General features: G+C 49.6%; 1 protein-coding gene across 1 annotated transcript in view; it reads right to left on the bottom strand.

The window, feature by feature from the left end:
- Positions 1–19699, bottom strand: part of PLEKHH1 (pleckstrin homology, MyTH4 and FERM domain containing H1) — a 69893-nt gene that overhangs the window by 18626 nt on the left and 31568 nt on the right. The window contains 9 exon segments of the mRNA XM_064374974.1: positions 282–424; positions 657–807; positions 2493–2584; positions 3287–3365; positions 9133–9890; positions 9990–10071; positions 10984–11067; positions 14545–14694; positions 16503–16565. Coding sequence (XP_064231044.1) covers positions 282–424; positions 657–807; positions 2493–2584; positions 3287–3365; positions 9133–9890; positions 9990–10071; positions 10984–11067; positions 14545–14694; positions 16503–16565 — 1602 coding nt within the window.

Below are 19699 nucleotides of genomic sequence, written 5' to 3'. Positions count from 1 at the left end.
CATATATGGAAAACTCAGGGGGCCTGGTGGGCCATAGTGGGCTCTCGGTAACTGCCCATTGCTGGCATTCCAGGAGCTCTCTGGGCTCTCTTGTTCCTTCCTCATGGGGTCTGTGTGTGTTTGACTCCATAACTGTACACTCCCCAGCCCACACCCCCCATTCCCCAATCCTAGGGACCCCTCACCTCATGCAGCTGCTGCCTGTGTCTTGTGCTGAGGGCCCCAGCAGCCTCTGCTGACATTCTGCTCCCACCCTGCCCCAGGCCCGTTTCCTGGCTTACCCCGCCCAGGCCCAGCCCGTCGGTGGAGTAGGATGAGGTGCGCTGCAGTTTGTGCTCAGGCTCTGAGTAGTCACCGTCCAGTGAGCAGGCGTCCGGGGGGATGGCGTAGTCACCCTCGGAGCTCAGTGAGGACATGGAGACGCCTTGCCGCAGGAGGAAGAGTCAAGGCCCGGGTCCCATACCTCTCTGACTCGCAGCCCAGGAGCTGCTGAGCCTTGACCAACCACCCACCCGGGACCCAGTCTCTGGGGCTGGGGGTGGAGATGCTGGGGGTCATGAGCCCAGATCAAGTGGGGATTCGGGTGTTCAAGTGCCCATGGGAAGAGTGGGGGGCTCCTTGCTGCTGCACCCTGCCCCTGCTCCCCTTCTCTGTACCTCTCTTGAAGGCCCGGGGGCTGCCTAGTCCGCTGGTCTTCCTGGACTCAGAGCAGGGGACCGAGATTCGAAAACTTGCCTGAGAGCTGCAGTCATCGTCAGACCCAGAAGATTCATCCATAAAGGGCATGTTGCTGATCTGCGTGGCTCTCTGCAAGACAGGCCACCCCCGCTCACTGCAGCTTAGGCTGCAAACAGCCTTCTCCCACCCTGCAACTTGCACTCCTGCTCCAAGTACCCATGGTGTGACCAATCCCCAGCCGGGACTCTGAACAGACAACTGTCCAGTGTAGGGTCCCTCCTGACCTCACTGCTGTGATGACCTCCGTGCTTCTCAGGCCTCCCTTCCCGCACACTATCTTCTGTGGCCCCCAAAGTAGCCGCCCATCCCAACTGAATGCCTGCCCACTGTGACCCTCACTCCTTGCCACTAGGGGGGCCAGAAAGCTACACCACAGACCAAGTGTGCCACATGAGCTTTAAAAAATGTGTGGGGACATCACAACAATCAATGATTGCATCTCAATTGGCCGACATTTAAAGTGACTGATTATCTCAGTGTTGGCGAGAATGTGGGGAGAAGATGGGGGAAAGAAAACTCTAGTGTGTAAAGCATTTTTAGAAGGTAATTTGGCAGTACCTGTCAAAAATTAAAACATGCATATAATTTGCCCAGAAATCCCACTTCTAGAACTTTGCCCTATAGAAATATGTATATATAAGTTTGCAAAGATATATTTGCACAGTGATGTTCATGGCAACATTTATTTTAGAGTCATTGGAGGAAAGCTTAATGTATTAATAGTTATGGTGCCTTGATACCAAGGGTACTAGACACTCATAGAAGGAGGAGGTAGGGACCAGGCACTGTGGCTCATGCCTGTAATCACAGGCTGAGGTGGGCAGATCATGAGGTCAAGAGATCGAGACCATCCTGGCCAACATGGTGAAACCCCATCTCTACTAAAAATACAAAAATTAGCTGGGCGTGGTGGTGCGTGCCTGTAGTCTCAGCTACTCAGGAGGCTGAGGCAGCAGAATGGCTTGAACCCAGGAGGCAGAGGTTGCGGTGAGCTGAGATTACACCACTGCACTCCAGCCAGCAACAGAGCTAGACTCCGTCTCCAAAAAAAAAGAGGAGGTAGGGAAGGCCGACCTGACATGTGGTTAGGTGAACAAGCAAGGCATAGAATGACATGTATATGAGTGCCTTTTGTGTGCACACATGAGAGAGTGAGAGTGTGCATGCATATTTATAAATGCATCAGAGGGCCTTACTGAATAAACACTAAAACATTCATGATAGCTTCCTCTGGGCTTAGAAATTAGGGAAAAGCCATGTGAGAGGAAATGTCACTTTTGTTTTTTTATTATTCTATAAAAAGTTTTATCAAGTATTACTATGATGATTCAAAAACCAGTAACAAAGACAAAGATGTCTATGTAAATGTTGCAATATCTGATTTTTGTTTAAAAAATGTAGTGATCTTATGGGAATATAAGTTGGAACATACCTAAATAATTCTAGAAGGAGCCCCACTGCCCTCTGGGACCTGGGGAGTGGGGCAGACATGAGAAAAGAGTGGGAGAAAATGTAGAGCAGGCTTAGGCTTAGCCTTGTTACTTTGCCCACATTCATACTGATTCAAATTTTTGTAAATGTAGAATTTTTATAACAACCTAATAAACAATAAAGCAAAATGACACATGGCAGGCTGAGCTACGTGACCAGGGATGTGCAGAAGCCTGGCCCTAGAGCCCCGCCCCAGTCATTGGATGCTGAGGCCAGGGGCCTTTCCTGATGAGACACCCCCTCTCTGTGCAGCAGTTTCTTACCCCCTTCAGGGCTGTGTAGACAGGCACAGTGACATTCTTGTAGACCAGGCCAGAGAAAGACCCAGGGGAAGCAAGGGCAGGAGGGCTTGAAGCTGAGCAGGGAAGAGAGGAATGAGATTACTCAAGGGCATAACCCAGGAAGGGGTGTGGGGGAAGCAGAGAACTGGGCAATCGGCATTCCTCCAAGGAGCAGGCTGGCGACAGATCTCAAGAGAGGGGCCAAGTCCCTGTTCATCGTCTGGCCTTGACTCCCTTTGGGGACCATGATCTCCATGTGGTAAAGGATCCGTTAAAACAGAATCCAAAAGTCTTACCCTTTAACCGTTTTCTCCTCCATGAGGCTTGCACAGTGTCCCACTATTGCAGATGTGACTTACAAATCATGTGGCTATGGGACCGCCCCCCAGCCCTCGTTGTGGAGAGTTGGTGGCTGGCTAGTGAGGAGCCAGTGAGTGGGGTTCATGCAAATCAGGACACTTGGGGCTCCTCTCACCCATGGCCCTGGCACTGCAGAAGGGAAGCCTGTGCAGGTGGGAGGCTGGGCTGGAGGCCCCGTCTCAGGTCCCTTCCAGCTCTGTGATGGCTACTTCCCTGTGATGAGCTGAACCTGTACGACTTCCCTTTCCCTCCTAGGTAGGCCTTGATGTGATTTCACCTTAACTTCACCTGCTGGGGAGGGGAACAGGGTGGCAGGCAACCCTGGCCCTGGGCGTTGCTTGGAGTCTTCTCCTCCTCGCTTGCCCACCCTGCCTACCTTGGATGTTCGGTGCCTCCAAGCCTCACTTGGGACTCACCACAGCAGGCAGTATTACTTCTGGGAGATGTGTCTGAGAGCCGCATGCCTGATGTGGCCACAGCATAGATCCGGCTTTCCTGAAACAAGAGGTCCCAGGAGGGTCAGGGCCCAGCATCATGCCCACCCCACCCTCTCCAGGCATGTGCAGGAGAAACCATAGCTTTGGGGGTGGGCAGACCTGCGGGGGTCAGTGACTGGCTAACGAATCTTGGCTAAGTTACTTCATTTCTGAGCCTCATTGTCCTCTGCTCTAGAATGGAGTTGTAATAATACTTACCTTTCAGGTTGCTGTGAGAATCCAGTGAAATACTTAATGTAAGCATTCAACACCTGGAATATAATCAGTGCCCGACAGGGCCCTCTCTTGCCTCCACCCTTCATCTTTGGGGCAAAGGAGGTTCAAGAGGAGATGGGTCAGTAACCTGTTGCTCTGAATCCTGCCCATTTTAGAGAGCCTTGGGTCTTAGGATCTCACCCCCAGATTTTGGGGGTATTGATAATGAGGAAGCCACTGGGGCCACATGACAAGAGCTCTTTTGTAAGCCAGTTGTTTGGAACTTGGGGCATATATTTTTTAAAAATTCTCTATCATTTCTTTTTTTAAAAAATTATTTTAGCCGGGCATGGTGGCTCACACCTGTAATCCCAGCACTTTGGGAGGCCGAGGCGGGTGGATCACAAGGTCAAGAGATCGAGACCATCCTGGTCAACATGGTGAAACCCTGTGTCTACTAAAAATACAAAAAATTAACTGGGCATGGTGGTGTGCGCCTGTAATCCCAGCTACTCAGGAGGCTGAGGCAGGAGAATTGCCTGAACCCAGGAGGCAGAGGTTGTGGTGAGCTGAGATCGCGCCATTGCACTCCAGTCTGGGTAACAAGAGCAAAACTCTGTCTCAAAAAAAAAAAATCTAAAAAAAAAAAAAAAAAAATTATTTTATAGGCTGGGCATGGTGGCTCACAGCTGTAATCCCAGTACTTTGGGAGGTCAAGGCGGGTAGATCACCTGAGGTCAGGAGTTCAAGACCAGCCTGACCAACACGGAGAAAGCCTGTCTCTACTAAAAATACAAAATTAGCCAGGCTTGGTGGCGCATGCCTGTAATCCCAGCTACTTGGGAGGCTGAGGCAGGAGAATGGCTTGAACCTAGGAGGTGGAGGTTGCAGTGAGCCGAGATTGCGCCACTGCACTCCAGCCTGGGTAACAAGAGTACTCCATCTCAAAAAAAAAAGAAAAGTTATTTTATTATTTGTTTTTTAAGTTCTAGGGTACATATGCAAGATGTGGAGGTTTCTACATAGGTAAATGTGTGTCATGGTGGTTTGCTGCACCTAATTATCCATCAACCTAGGTATTAATCCCAGCATGCATTAGCTCTTTTCCCTAATACTCTCCCCCCACCACCCTCCCCTGATAGACCCCACTAAGTGTTGTTCCCTTTCCTGTGTCCATGTGTTCTCATTGTCCAGCTCCCACTTATAAGTGAGAACATGCGGTGTTTGGTTTTCTGTTCCTGCGTTACTTTGCCAAGGATAATGGCTTCCAGTTCCATCTGTGTCCCTGCAAAGGACAAGGCCTCATTTCTGTTTATGGCTGCATAGTATTCCATGGTGTATAGGTACCACATTATACAGTCTACCATTTATGGGCATTTGGGTTGGTTCCATGTCTTTGCTATTGTGAATAGTGTTATAATGAAAACATGTGGGAAGTTAGGGCACATTTTCTTCCCTATAGGAATAATGAATGTCATATCATGGCTAGGCTTTAGGACCAATCTACAAAACCTATTTAGCCCAACAGGACTCCAGCACCCCCATCTGGAAGACACTTGTATGGGAGAATGCCTGGGGCCTCTGGGTCTGAAGTAGGCCATCGGCCACAGGCTCCTACTTCAAAGGAGCCTTTCCTAAGGCTCTGTTTGTTCATAAACAACCCACATAGCTCCCTCTGCCTTCTGTATCTGTTCCATCGAGCCTAAAGGAAAACAAAGGTGACTAGCCGGCCAGCCTTTGGAATAATGTCCTGCTGGCTCAGGGAGGCAACTAGATATGCTGTCACCTGGTGGGGTCAGATGGGCTAGGAGATGGTGTTGGAAGGGAGGTGGGTGCCTACTGGGGTGTCTTCCCAGAGAGGAGCATCAGCCCTGGGGCAACTGGGAGGAGAGAGAGCAGAGCCGATGAGTGCGGCCATGAGACACTGAGATAACTGGAGGGGCAGCAAGGCAGGAGACAGAGGGGCAATGAGAAAGGAGGCCAAGGAGGGCCCCTGCAGCAGGGCAGGGAGTTTCTGTGCTTGTGTAGGGCAGATACACTGGGGCCAAGTAAAATTAGGCATAGAAAGGATTATTTCTGCCCACAGCAGTCATGGAATTTTAAGCAAGGACAGATAGTCCTCTAACTTTGCAGAGGAAATGAAACTGAAGCTTGAAGGATTTAGGTTAAACAAAACCTAGGACTGTTTGACAAAAGGTTATCTAATGCCTAACTCACAAGGTTGTTTTAAGGATTAACCGGAAAAAGGGCTTTCCAAACTCTAAGGTACAGAAGTATTTCTCATGCCCTCAGATTGAGAAATGTCCTTCTCTGAATATCCAGTCTTTATTTTCCCCCCAGATGGTTACTGCCCCATTCTGCCTGGGAGAGAGAGAGGCTGGGCTGTCTTGGCCACTGCGATTTCCTAAGCTCTCCCTGGGACAGGAGTGATCATGCCTCAGGGGCCTGGGAAGGAGCTAGCATGGTGTCTTGTTTTTCCCCAGGAGCAAGTTACAAAGGGGACTGTAAACAGGAGGAAATCTCCTTACATTCCTTGGGCTGATTCTTTGGTCCTCAGGACCTAGCTGGGAGCAGGGAGGGTCTGTGGGAAGACCTGATGCTGCCCCTTAATACCTTCATTGCCAGAGATCAGCTGATGTTCATGGTGAGAATGTCATTTGATGCATTTTCTATACAGAATAAGAGGAGAGAATAACTCCTCGTCTCCCCGTTCCTCCTTTCCTCCTCCACCCCCTCTCTCGCACACAGATAGAGCACAAAACCCACTTTTTTTTTTTTTTTCTTTTTCAAGACAGTGTCTGGCTCTGTCGCCCAGGCTGGAGTGCAGTGGCAAGATCTTGACTCACAGCAACCTTCACCTCCCTGGGCTCACACCTTCCTTCCACTTCAGCCTCTTGAGTAGCTGGGACTACAGACATGTGCCACCATACTCAGCTGATTTTTTTATCTTTTTTGGTAGAGACAGGGCTTTGCCATGTTGTCCAGGTTGGTCTTGAACTTCTGGGCTCAAGAGATCTGCCTGCTTCTGCCTACCAAAGTGCTGAGATTACAGGCGTCAGCCACTGCACCTGGCCCAAGACCCACTCTTAAGCTATCGTGGTGAATGGCTGTATTTTGGCAAAATGGCAAAGTGAGGAGCACTTCTCTCTGGTAGCAGCTGCACATTCCTTGTCTGACCACTCCCTACTCCCAACCTCTGCGTTCAGACTCCAGAGCAAGAAGAGGGCCGGGAACCCAGGGGACCTGCGCTTTTCCATCTCCTAGTCTTCCTGCTGCGCCCCGCTCTTGGCTCAACTGGGTCTCCAGTCTTACAGGTGCCCTTTTAACATCCAGAAGCTGGTCAACAGTCATTGCTAAGGATATGTGCACCTCCCAAACCAGCATTTCTTTGTTTTGTTTTGTTTTGTTTTTGAGACAACATTTCCCTCTCTTCTGTCACCCAGGCTGGAGGGCAGTGGCGCAATCTCAGCTTACTGCAACCTCCACCTCCCAGGTTCAAGCAATTCTCCTGCCTCAGCCTCCCGAGCAACTGGGACTACAGGCGCATGCCAACATGCCCAGCTAATTTTTGTATTGTTAGTAGAGACAGAGTTTCACCATGTTGGCTAGGCTGGTCTCAACATCCTGACCTCAAATGATCTGCCTGCCTCTGCCTCCCAAAGTGCTGGGATTATAGGCATAAGCCACTGCACCCAGATTCAAACCAGCATTTCAGAAGGAGGCCCTAGGAGGTAATGCTGAAAATACAGGTCTCCCGAGCAGTGGTGTGGGGTGAGTGCACCCTGATACCACCCCCTCTCCCAAGTGACCTCATTCCCCCTGCTGCCAGGAGCCAATGCTTAGATGTCCCCCATGGTACTGCCCCACAACCCAGCAGCATCTGTGTATGTATGGGGATGTCTGCCCACAAATAAAAAACTGACATTTGCTCTGGCAATGACCCTTAAGAGGCAGTACAGCTGGACCTACATTTAAAGATTCAAAGCAGCTGGACCTATATTTAAAGCCTGGCTCTCAGGCCAGGTGAGGTGGCTCTCATGGCTGAGGAAGGAGGATCACTGGAGGCTAGGAGTTTGAGACCAGGCTGGGAAACATAGGGATATCCCATCTCCACAAAAAATTTAAAAAATTAGCCAGGCGTGATGGCATGCACCTGTAGTCCCAGCTACTCAGGAGGCTGAGGTGGGAAGATCCCTTGAGTCCAGGAGTTGAAGGCTGCAGTGGGCTGTGACTGTGCCACTGCACTCCAGCCTGAGTGACAGAGCAAGACCCTGTTGCTCACGTAAATAAATAAATAAAGCCTGGCTCCCTTACCAACTACTACATGACCTTGGGCGAGTACTTAAGCCTGTGGGGAACAGTAGTTTCCTGACCTGTAAAAGGGAGAAATTGCACCATACTCCTTGCAAGGAAAGGAGCCTTCCCACAGGCTGTATGTGAAGGCCCTAATACCCACATGTCATTCTCACTAGTGACCTGTGAAATGTCATTTTTATAGCTTGTCCCATTTTTATTTTAACTTTTTATCATGGAAAATGTCAGTCACAGGGCTGGACATAGTGACTCACACCTGTAATCCTAGCATTTTGGGAGATCAAGGTGGGAGGACCACTTGAGCCTAGGAGTTCAAGACCAGCCAGGGCAACATAGTTAGAGCTCATCTATTTAAACAAAATATTTAAAAATAGCTTGGCATGGTGATACATGCCTGTAGTCCCAGCTACTGAGGAGGCTGAGGTGGGAGGATTGCTTGAGCCCAGGAAGTTGAGGCTGCAGTGAGCCGTGATCACACCATTGCACTTCAGCCTGGGCAACAAAGCAAGACTTTGTCTCAAAAACAAAAGGAAAAGAAAAAAAAAAAGTCAGCCTGGCCAACATGGCGAAACTCTGTCTCTGCTAAAAATACAACAATTAGCCAGGCATGGTGGCACATGCCTGTAATCCCAGCTACTGGGGAGGCTAAGGCAGGAGAATTGCTTGAACTCAGGAGGTGGAGGTTGCAGTGAGCTGAGATTGCACCATTGTACTCCAGCTTTGGCAACAATAATGAAACTCCGTCCCAAAAAGAAAAATAGCCAACATTTACCTACCACCCACTGTGAACCACTACTACAAGTACTTTCATAACAACCCTGTAAAGTAGGTACTATTATCCCCATTTTACAGTTAGGGAAGCTGAGGCACAGAGAGGTTCAGTAACATGGCCAAGGTCACATGGTTAACAGTTCAACCCTAGTGGTTTGCTTCTGGGGCCTATGTTCTTGACCATCATACCAGACCACCTTAAAGACTCACAAAAATTAAATGAGAAAAGGTGTGCAAGGCACCCAGCTTGATGTCTGGCGCACAGTGAGCACTCAGGAAATGACAGCCAAGTGCCATTCACATCATTCTGAACTCTAGCTCTGACCCTCACTGGTTGGGTGTTCTGCACAGGCTCTGTGGTACCCGCCTGCCAGGGCCAACATGAGGATGCCAGCAGCCTCCTCTTCCACTCAGTGCATGGCTGTGCTCAGCCAGCAGTGTTCATTAGCTCTGCTTCTCTACCTAGCCTGGAGGTCGCCTCTTACCCAGGGTGGTAACTGGTGCAGTGGGGGTGTAGGTGGCTTGTTACCCGGCTCCACTTCCTCCGGCTCAGCTCCAAGGGCCTTTGGGCTCTCTCTTTCCTCCTTCTTCCCTGCTGGGGGTGGCTCCTCCATCTCCATCTTCTCTGGTTCATCCCGGTACCCAGCTCGGGCCTCCAGCTCAGGAAGGCCAGAGGGGTGGAGTGCTGAGAAGGTCCCAATCTCAATGCTCACTACGTGGTCAAAGTGTCCATGGCCCACCTGGGGCTGGCTGTGGTGCCTTTTGGCCAACTGGATGCTGTCCCTCGGGGTGCTAGGAGCCCGCACTTTCGGTAGGGTCAGACTGCTGCCAGGGCCACCTTCTCTGGCAGAAGTCTTTGTACCAGGGAGCATCCCTCTCTGAGCCATAACCAGGCGCTCACCCCAGAAAGCTGAACCACATCTGAAGGTTCGAAGCTTCATGCATGGCTGGTGGGGAGAGTCCTCTCTTCCCAGATGAGGTTGAAGGGGCTTGGCCTCTATTACTTCCCCAGAATGGACCGTGCTGGAACTAGAATCCTCCAAGGGGCTTGCTGCTTCAGAAACAGAGTCCTTGCTCTGCAGGGCACCTGGGGAAGGTGCAAGCACAGCTGCCTTCAGACCCTGGGCCTGGGAGCCACTGTCCTGGCCCACAGGCTGGATGCCTGGCTCTGAAGGGACAGAATCCTGCTCTGCAGCTCCGTGGGGGGACACCAGCAGCTTCCGTGAAGGAGCTATCTGAATAGCTGTAGTTGGGGTAAAAACAGTCACATTGAGAGCTTCCTCAGCTCAGCCCCATCCCCACCACACACCTACCGCACACCTGCACACCCTGGCCTGCCTACCTTCTAGTGCATCTTGAAGGGCTCCCACCTGCTCCACCAGGCACTGATTACAGCTTTTCAGATGCTGATTCTCCATCTCAAGCTGAGCAAAAAAAAAAAGAAAAGTGAAGATTTAGGACACCTAGCCTATAGGTTCAGACATATTTTTCAATTCTTTATTTTTTTTGAGACAGGGCCTCTCTCTGTTGCCCAGACTAAAGTGCAGTGGAACAATCCTGGCTCACTGCAGCCTTGACCTCCCAGGCCCAAGCAATTCCCCCACCTCAGCCTTCTGAGTAGCTGGGACTATAGATGAACACCACCAGGTCCAGCTAATTTTGTTTATTTTTTTGTAGAGATGAGCTCTTGCTATGTTGCCCAGGCTGGTCTCAAACTCCCGGACTCAAACAATCTGCCCACCTCAGCCTCCCACAGTGCTGGGATTACAGCTATGTGCCACGCACCTGGCTGCTGCATGTTCTTTTCTTTTCTTTTTTCAGACAACATCTGGCTCTATCACCCAAGCTGGAGTGCAGTGATGCAATACTGGCTCACTGCAACCTCTGCCTCCTGGGCTCAAGCCATCCTCCCACCTCAGCCTCCCAAGGAGCTGGGACTACAGGTACACACCACTATGCTTGGCTAATTTTTGTATTTTTTTGTAGAGACAGGGTTTTGCCATATTGGCCAGGCTGGTCTCAAAGTAAACAAATGAGAAAGTGGAGAGAGTGGACAATGGCCTGTGTGAGCTTCCTAGAAAGAAACGGAGGGGGCTTTTCAGAAGTGAGACACATTCCATCCTCCAAACTTAAACCCAGCACCAAGCTAGTCAGGAACACCAGGGAGACCCAACCAAGACAAAACGAAAGGGGAAGTGAACCACGGCGTCTCGGCATGGAAGCTGAATAAAGGACAAGTGCTGGACAGAATGAAGGTCAGCCGAGGCACCCCAGAAAGAAGGGGACAGGAAACTCCAGGGGTCAGGGCAGGCCCCCAAGATGCTTTTCCAACCCACCTCTACTAACTTGAGTGTCACCCATTCCTTGATCTTTGCAGCTTTTTCTTGAACAGTTTTTGCTTCCTCTGCTCTCATCTGCTTCTGCAAGAAAGAAAGGGCCTTTGGTTAATCCCAACAGTCACCAGCAGAGTGATTGACTGGAGGTGGGAAACCCCAAGAAGAAACGTCAGGTGTGCATGCCACTGACCTCACAAAGCAAGGGAGCAGAAATCGTCTGTGGCAATATTATTTGATAAGGCAACATAAAATTAAAAAACTCAAAACTGGAAATACTCTTAAGTGTTTACCACTAAGGGGTTAGCTGAATAAACATGGCACATCCCTGACATGGAAGGAGAACGCTGTGCTTCCATATGCAAGCAACGTTAATAGTGAGGAGTGGAAATCGAAATCAAGGATTGGGGATGGAGAGAAAGGTGACTTGTCATTTTATACTCCTTTGGCCATTTTGTATTTTTTACTATAAGCATGTATGTATTACCTTTATAGTTAAAAAACAAAAAATAAGGTGAAATTGCAGATAACTGAGGTATTTCCCTCAAAATAGTCAAAAGAGGAGATGATTAAAAAGGAGGTTTGCATCTAAAGAGGAGAAGCCTGGCCCGGCGTGGTAGCTAATGCCTGTAATCCCAGGACTTTGGGAGGCTGAGGCAGGCGGATCACCTGAGGTCAGGAGTTTGAGACCAGCCTGGCCAACATGGGCAAAACCCTGTCTCTACAAAAATTAGCCAGTCATGGTAGCAGGTGCCTGTAATCCCAGCTACTTGAGAGGCTGAGGCAGGAGAATCGCTTGAACCTGGGTGGCAGAGGTTGCAGTGAGCCAAGACTGCACCACTGCACTCCAGCCTGGGTGACAGAGTAAGATTCGGTCTCCAGAAGAAAAAAAGAAAGAAAAGAAAAATGTGGCCGGTCATGATGGCTCACACCTGTAATCCTAGCATTTTGAGAGGCCAAGGCGGGTGCATCACCTGAGGTCAAGAGTTCAGTACCAGCCTGGCCAAACATGGAGAAACCCTGTCTCTACTAAAAATATAAAAATTAGCTGGATGTGGTGGCGGGTGCCTGTAATCCCAGCTACTCCGGAAGCTGAGGCAGGAGAATCACTTGAACCCGGAGGGTGGAGTCTGCAATGAGCCAAGATCGCGCCCCTACACTCCAGCCTGGGTGAAAGAGTGAGCTTCCCATCTCAAAAAGAAATAAATAAATAAAACAAAGAAAAAGAAGAACAGCCTAGGATAAAATGAAATATAGGCTTTGATTCTACACGTGAGGCCCCTTTGCTGTAAGACTGGGCAGGCAACCTAACCCCTCGAGGCCTGCATTGCCACCTCTAAGGGAGATGATACTCCCCCTTGCTGGGCCGTTCTGAGGATTGTGTGAAAGAAAGTCCACAGCGCCAGGCATGGGTATCGACCAGTTCTACAGTGAGAACCAGTTCCAGGATCCAAAAAGCACACAGGCAACGGTATATACCGAGTTGTCTGGAGACCAGCAACAACTCGGGTAGGAAAAACCTGCCTAATACTTATAAGATGATGCACGTAAGCTCCACACAAAGCTATGAAAACGAGATAGGAATGTGATGTCAGACTCTCAGTATTTTAGAGCTGGAAGGACCTTAAAGGTTATCTAGTTCAAGGTGTGGCAAACAATGGCCTTCAGGCCAAATCCGGTCCTCTACCTGCTTGCCCCCACCCAGACCTGTTTTTGTAAATAAAGCTGCATTGTAATACAGCCATGCCCATTCATTTACGCGTTATCCATGGCTGCTTCCAGGTTAAAACAGCAGCTTTGACCAGTTACCACAGAGACCTGTGGCCCACAAAGCCTAAGATAGTTATTACCTGGACCTTTACAGAAAATGTTGGCTGACCCCTGACCTGGTTGGATATTGTCTTTGTACTCCTGTGGAATGGACAGAGGCAAGCCATTACTCGCTAAGGCCCTACAGTGAGACATGGCTTGCCTCTGTCCATTCATGGCACAGCTGGGACCAAAACCAGGTCTCTTGACTCACAGAACAGTGTTCTTTCTTTTATGATCTTGACCTATTGATTCCAGTTGTAAAATGACTGTTTTTCTGACCTAAGGAGCTTTAGCAAGAGTCATTTTGTCCACCATCCTCCAGGACGCTGCCACTTCTAACTATGAGCTACTCAGAAGAGAAGGTAAGGTATGTCTAAAATCAATGGAAGAATTGATCAGAGGTTCCATGTGTCAAAATTCTATCTTTCTATCATTTTTCAGGAACACATGGTGCCCCACAGCATACAAAGGCACCTCCATTAATAGCCTGTTGGGTGAATGCTGATGAGTGAACATGAATCTGCCCATGATGGTTGGAGGGCACCACCAGGATTAGCTTCTCCTACATGAAGAAGGCATGTGTAGGAAATTAAAAGTCATCTGTTCAGACTGTGGGGTGTTTAGTTGGAAATGATGGCACTCTGGCACCAGGGGAAAGCTGGGTAGTTAAGACCAGTGGCAGAGGAAAGGGACAGAACTGGGATGGAGTTGGTGAGATTGTGAAGGGGAGAAGGCAGGACACAAGAACTGGCAGAGGGACATTCCAGAATCTTCTCAGGAGCAAAGGTGCCGAGCGGAGCTGAAATGCTGGGCAGTGGCGGCCCCTGGGCTCCCATATGCTCAGGAGGGAAGGCCCTGGTTTCTGAGGCAGCAACTCTGGTCTCTGCCTCTTCAGCTTCATTGAGAAACTTTGGGCAACCAGCTGGCCATGACTGACCATCCAGCTCTGTGCAGCTCTGAACATACTACAGCCAAGTATCAAGTATCTCATCTTGGCAGGGCACGACAAGGTCAGGATGGAGAAAGGAAAGCTCTATGTACCAAGCACTGACCATGTGCCTGACGCTAGGCACAGATCACATAGGTTGCTTCTCCCAACAGCCCTATGAGGTGTTTTCATCCTTCTTTTATAAATGTGTAAAATAAGAATCAGTGACTTAAACACTTTGCCCACTGTCAGAAGCATCAGGTGTTAGAGGTGGGCTTCACACCCAGATCGGTCTGCCTCCAAGCTCCTTTTTCTACTCTGTCCCCTGCCTGGCTTCTGATGAGCAGATGTGGGAGGAAAAGGCCTTCCTATAATGAAACTTCCGCATAAAAGAATAGGCTCTGGCTGGATGTGGTGGCTCACGCCTGTAATCCCAGCACTTTGGGAGGTTGAGAAGGGCATTTCACAAGGTCGGGAGTTCAAGACTAGCCTGGCCAATATGGTGAAAACCCGTCTCTACTAAAAACACAAAAATTAGCTGAGCAAGGTGGGACGCACCTGTAGTCCCAGCTACTTGGGAGGCTGAGGCAGAAGAATTGCTTGAACCCAGGAGGTAGGGGTTGCAGTTAGCTGAGATCGGGACACTGCACTCCAGCCTGGGCGACAGAGTGAGACTCTGCTTAAAAAAAAAAAAAAAAGAATAGGCTCAGGTGGGAGTGAGTTCCCTAGCACTCGAGAGCTTGAGAGAAGCAGCTCAGGAATTTGGGGGCCAGTGATACAGATGTTGAAGAAGGCATGGTGCTCCCTTGCACATGAGCCCTTACCTGCTTCTCCAGCTGTGCCTCCAGCTGGCGGATGAGCTCATCTTTGCCCTGCATGGCTTTCAGCAATTCTTGGTATTTCTGGTGCAGGCTGCCTGGAGAGTCCACATTCTTCAGATTGGACAGTTTGACCTTCTCTTCCATGACACCCACCTGAAAAGTACAATGATCTCATAGTGTCTCCCATCACTCATGCAGGGTGTGCAGTGGCCAGTCATGTGGGACGGGACACCCTCTGATGCCCCAGGCTGTGACTCCCAGGCACAGCCCTTACCCAGGGCAGTCTGGGCCAATTAATACAGTTGTCATTTATAAAGCTCTATCTGGGCAAAAGAAGGACTGACAAAGAAGAAACACATTTTGGCTACTCTAGGTCATAGTTAGTAGTAATGGAGAGATGGGTAAGAGGAGGGTAGAGGAGACAGTAAGTGGGAAAAGCAGCTGCGTGTTTTGCCGTCGATCTCTGTGGATCCCAGTAGGAATGAGTTGGGCAGGACAAACGGTCTAGGAGAGCAACTGTCCCATCCCCACCGTGGTAGAGATACTTACTGCTCACTGGACAGCCATGTGCTGCCCCATATTACTCAAACCTCCTGCAGCTAGATGGGGCCATGTCACTGATCCAACCAATGGACTCCAAGGGGAAATGGTGTATCATTTCTGGACTCAAGTATGTATGCATATGTGCATACATACATATATATATATATATATATATATATATATTTTTTTTTTTTTTTTTTTTTTGAGACAGAGTTTCGCTCTTGTTACCCAGGCTGGAGTGCAATGGCGCGATCTCGGCTCACCGCAACCTCTGTCTCCTGGGTTCAAGCAATTCTCCTGCTTCAGCCTCCCGAGTAGCTGGGACTACAGGCGTGCACCACCATGCCCAGCTAATTTTTGTATTTTTAGTAGAGACAGGGTTTCACCATGTTGACCAGGATGGTCTCGATCTCTTGACCTAGTGATCCACCCGTCTCAGCCTCCCAAAGTGCTGGGATTATAGGCATGAGCCACCGCACCCGCCCGTGTATATATTTATTAATTAAAAATTTTTTTAAAAAACAGACAGGATCTTGCTATGTCGCGCAGGCTAGATTCAAACTCCTGAGCTCAAGGGATCCTCCAGCCTCAGGCTCCCAAGCAGGTGGGACCATAGGTGCATACCACCGTGCCTGGCTGGGCTGAAGTATTTAAAAGCTGGTGCAGGCTGGGTATGGTGGCTCACACCTGTAATCCCAGCACTTTGGGAGGCTGTGGTGGAAGGACTGCTTGAACCCAGGAGTTCGAGACCAGCCTAGGCAACATAGTGAGAGTCTGTCTCTATAAAAAAATAAATAAATAATAGAAAAATAAATTAGGCAAGACGCAGTAGCTCACACCTGTAATCCCAGCACTTTGGGAGGCTGAGGTGGGTGGATAGCTTAAGCCCAGCAGTTTGAGACCAGCCTGGACAACATAACAAGACCCTATCTCTAATAAAAAATAAAATAAAAATAAATTTTGAAAATAAGTAAGAGCTAGTGCACAAGCATCCAGCTTTCTTTCCTTGCCACGGCAACCAAGAAGGCTGTGTGTTCCAAGTGGTCCAGCTATAAGATATGGGAGCCTCCTTCAACCTGGATTCCTGAGTGACTGTGGAAGCAGAAGCACTGGCTAACCCTCAATGGACAGGTGCCAGGAGTGAGAACTAAATGTGATAAACCACTGAGACGTCACACTTCATTTGTTACCATAGCATAGTCTAGCCTATTGGGACTACTATACCCACTTGCTTCTCTGATCTTTACGCAAAGACTCCATTCCCACAGAAAGCTCCATGCATGCTCATTTGTTCAGGTATAACACAGGACTGCTGGTGATGTGTGTGTTGTCCACGTACGTCTGTGGGAAGGGCCTGGAAGGGCTGACGGTCATTCCCCTGCATATTCCTGCCAATCTCCCCCTCCACCCCTGGTTACCTGGGTCTCGGCGTTCTCTGCTCTCTGCTCTGCCTCCAGCAGCCTCTGCTCCAGCTCCTGCATCTGCTCGGTCAGAGAGAAAGGGGAGATGTAGGTGCCATGTCCCTACTGTGAATATGGCATCAAGGCCGCTTTAGAGAATTGCACACACACTGCACATAGGCCAGGCTTCAAGCGCCCATCTCAAGTGGCTCAAGGGTGTCAGGGTAAAGATTTTCAAGGCAATTCTTAGCTCCCTAATCCTGAGTTCATGGGGTAGGTGACGAGCCCATGGCTGTTGTCATCTCTGCTGAGGGAGCGGAGGCCCAGCTCTTTTGCCCTGATGGAGGGTGTCTGGGGAGGGCGGCAGCCCCACTGTCATGCTTCCTGCCCATCCTGCCCTGGTCCTGCCTTCAGCCACCCCTTCCCAAGGCCCTTTTCCTCTCAGCATTAGGTTGCAGGCGGGGCCATGCCGCTGCCCCATAGGGGCCCTCCCTGGGTCATTGATAGAGAACATTTCTTCCCACTCAGAATATCTCACTGGCTGAGGACAAATACCTCCTTAACCACAGTCAAGGACATCTCTGCCTATAATGGCTTCATGGCTATCACCTTATTTGATTTCTTTAATCTTAAATAACTAGAAAGAGAAAGAGAAGGCTCAAGATACATTTTCCAAAATTCTATCTTGTGAGCTGGGCATGGTGGTTCACGCCTGTAATCCCAGCACATTGAGAGTCTAAAGGAAGATGACTTGAGCCCTGGAGATTGAGACCAGCCTGGGCATATGCATCATACATGCCCCAGAGGCGTTGCATCCCAGCTGCATCTTCCATGAGGCTGGACAGGCCCAGTGCCCCTCACTTCCCAAGCTCCAGCCCAACCTCCTCTCTAAGGATTTGGCCTCTTCTCTGACTATTGAACCTTCTCCCCTCCGCCTGGACCCTGGCTGGTATTCAGTGAACTGGTCAGTCCTTCTCTCTTTCCCAATCTCTCAGCTGAAATTCTGCTTTCCTCAATTAAAAGTTGGATGGGCAGGACCCCCAAGCCTGCTGCTAGACAGTGAGAGGAAAGTTACACGGGAGCAGCAGTTTGTGTTTAGGAACCTGGGGGACCTCTTTGCTCAGGGCGACCTTCTCTCATCCATTTTTTTCTTCTTTCTGCGGTTGGGGAGACATAGATGCTTTTGGGGCACATTCCCTCTGACAGAGAGTTAGAGTTATGCTCATCTGAAGATCCCAAGTAAAACCCATGGGACAAAAATGCCCCAGTGCTCCCGTGGACAGGGCCCCTCTGACAGGCATTCACGTGTTCAAGCCAAGGATGCCCACATCCCTTCTATCCTTCCTCTCTTGGAGTTAATAATGCTGCTTGAGCCTCTCAGCGGAAGCCGAGTGGGTGGGCTGGTTCTGGTCAGTCTCGGGCATTGGTTTGAGCCAGATGGACTGTCCTAAGTGAAACAGTCCTCAAGCCTGTCCCAGAGGAGTTCCTTGACCTTCACACAGTTGCTGTGCAGCCACGGGGCAGATAACAGCACAGCATAAATCAATATTATGGTGATAGGGGTGGTTGCCCAGTGCAAAAGGAATTCTACTTGGTTGGGGGGAGGGTTGGTTGATACATAGTGGTGGCCCCCAGTGTTGGTACTGCATAACCCTTCCCTCTTTGACACCAGGCCTAACTGGGGCAACCAGGTTCTCTCTCTCTAGGAATCTTGACTCAGGAGATGAGAGGCTGGAGCCAGGGAGTTGCCCTGGAAAAGATGCACAAACCTCGCCAAGTCAGGGTTGTCGGATAGGTCCTTCAGCTCTGTGAGCTGTCCCAGAGTCCCTCTAATAAATCCCATTTGCTTAAGCTAGCCAGAGTTGGGTTGTTTAGGACTTTTTACCACACAGAAATTATCTAATGAATGCAGTAATCAGGAGCATTTTCTTTTCCTTTTTGCTTTTTTTTTTTTTGGGACGGAGTCTTTCTCTGCCACCCAGGCTGGAGTGGCTGGAGTACAGTGGCACGATCTCAGCTCACTGCAACCTCTGCCTCCCAGGTTCAAATGCTTCTCCTGCCTCATCCTCCTGAGTAGCTGGGATTATAGATGCACACCACCACGCCCAGCTAATTTTTGTATTCCTAGTAGAGATGGGGTTTCACCATGTTAGGTTAGGCTGGTCTCAAACTCCTGACCTCAATGATCCGCCTGCCTTGGCCTCCCAAAGTGCTGGGATTACAGGCGTGAGCCACTGCGCCCGGTTGCATTTTCTTTTTCAAGAATAAAATGAAATACTGAATGGGAAGACCCTGGACCCTCAATAAGTTTCCTACATTGAACTTCAGCAGGACGACTGAGACCTAACATCTGCTCTGTAGCTCAGAAGAAGGCATAGGCTTTCTATTGGAAATGATAATTCATATTTGTGACATTCTGCAATGATTGCACTATATTTTCTAACTTCATGTGATGGGAAAACTTGTCTTGCTCTTTTGCAAATGGAGACCAAGTTGGAGTAAAGGATAAACCTCGGTCTTACCTCCATTTGGGTCAAGAGTGATAAGTCAATGACATTGGTCAGAACCAGAAATTGCTCTGTTGTTGGCCACACAGCGAGCGTCTTTTCCCCTCAGGATTTTATTATCTATCCCATGGGCATGCTATTATTGAAGTAGATGGAATGGCAAGGCACCTTTCAGAGCCTGGGGTCTCCCCAGGGGTATCCCCCCAAGCCCTGGGTCAGCCTCTGTCATTGCCAGGGGGTCCTCATTGCTGCCGACCCTCTCAGTCCTTCTTATCCACCTGGCAAGGACACTTGACACTCAAAGCATTTCATATTCACCTTTATGTTGAAGTATTCTTTTTTCTCCAAAACTAGTGTCTGAACATTTTAGCCCCAGCATCAACACTTTTCACAAGGGCAGATCTTTCTTCCTCACCCTTGCTGAAAGAGCCACACCTGGAGCTCTGCAAAGCTGGTGCTATAGGTGGGCAACCTCATTTGGCTGTTCCAGGGTTATTTTTTTTTTTTGAGATGGAGTCTTGCTCTGTCTCCAGGCTGGAGTGCAGTGGCGCAATCTCGGCTCACTGCAACCTCCGCCTCCTGGGTTCATGCGATTCTTCCGCCTCAGCCTCCCAAGTAGCTGGGACCACACAGGCACGTGCCACCATGCCCAGCTATTTTTTGTATTTTTAGTAGAGATGGGGTTTCACCATGTTGGCCAGGATGGTC

Source organism: Aotus nancymaae, unplaced genomic scaffold (assembly GCF_030222135.1).
Source record: "Aotus nancymaae isolate 86718 unplaced genomic scaffold, 86718_ANA_hifiasm-v0.15.2.pri h1tg000011l, whole genome shotgun sequence".
NCBI lineage: Eukaryota > Metazoa > Chordata > Mammalia > Primates > Aotidae > Aotus > Aotus nancymaae.
This window is presented reverse-complemented; position numbering and strand designations above follow the sequence as displayed.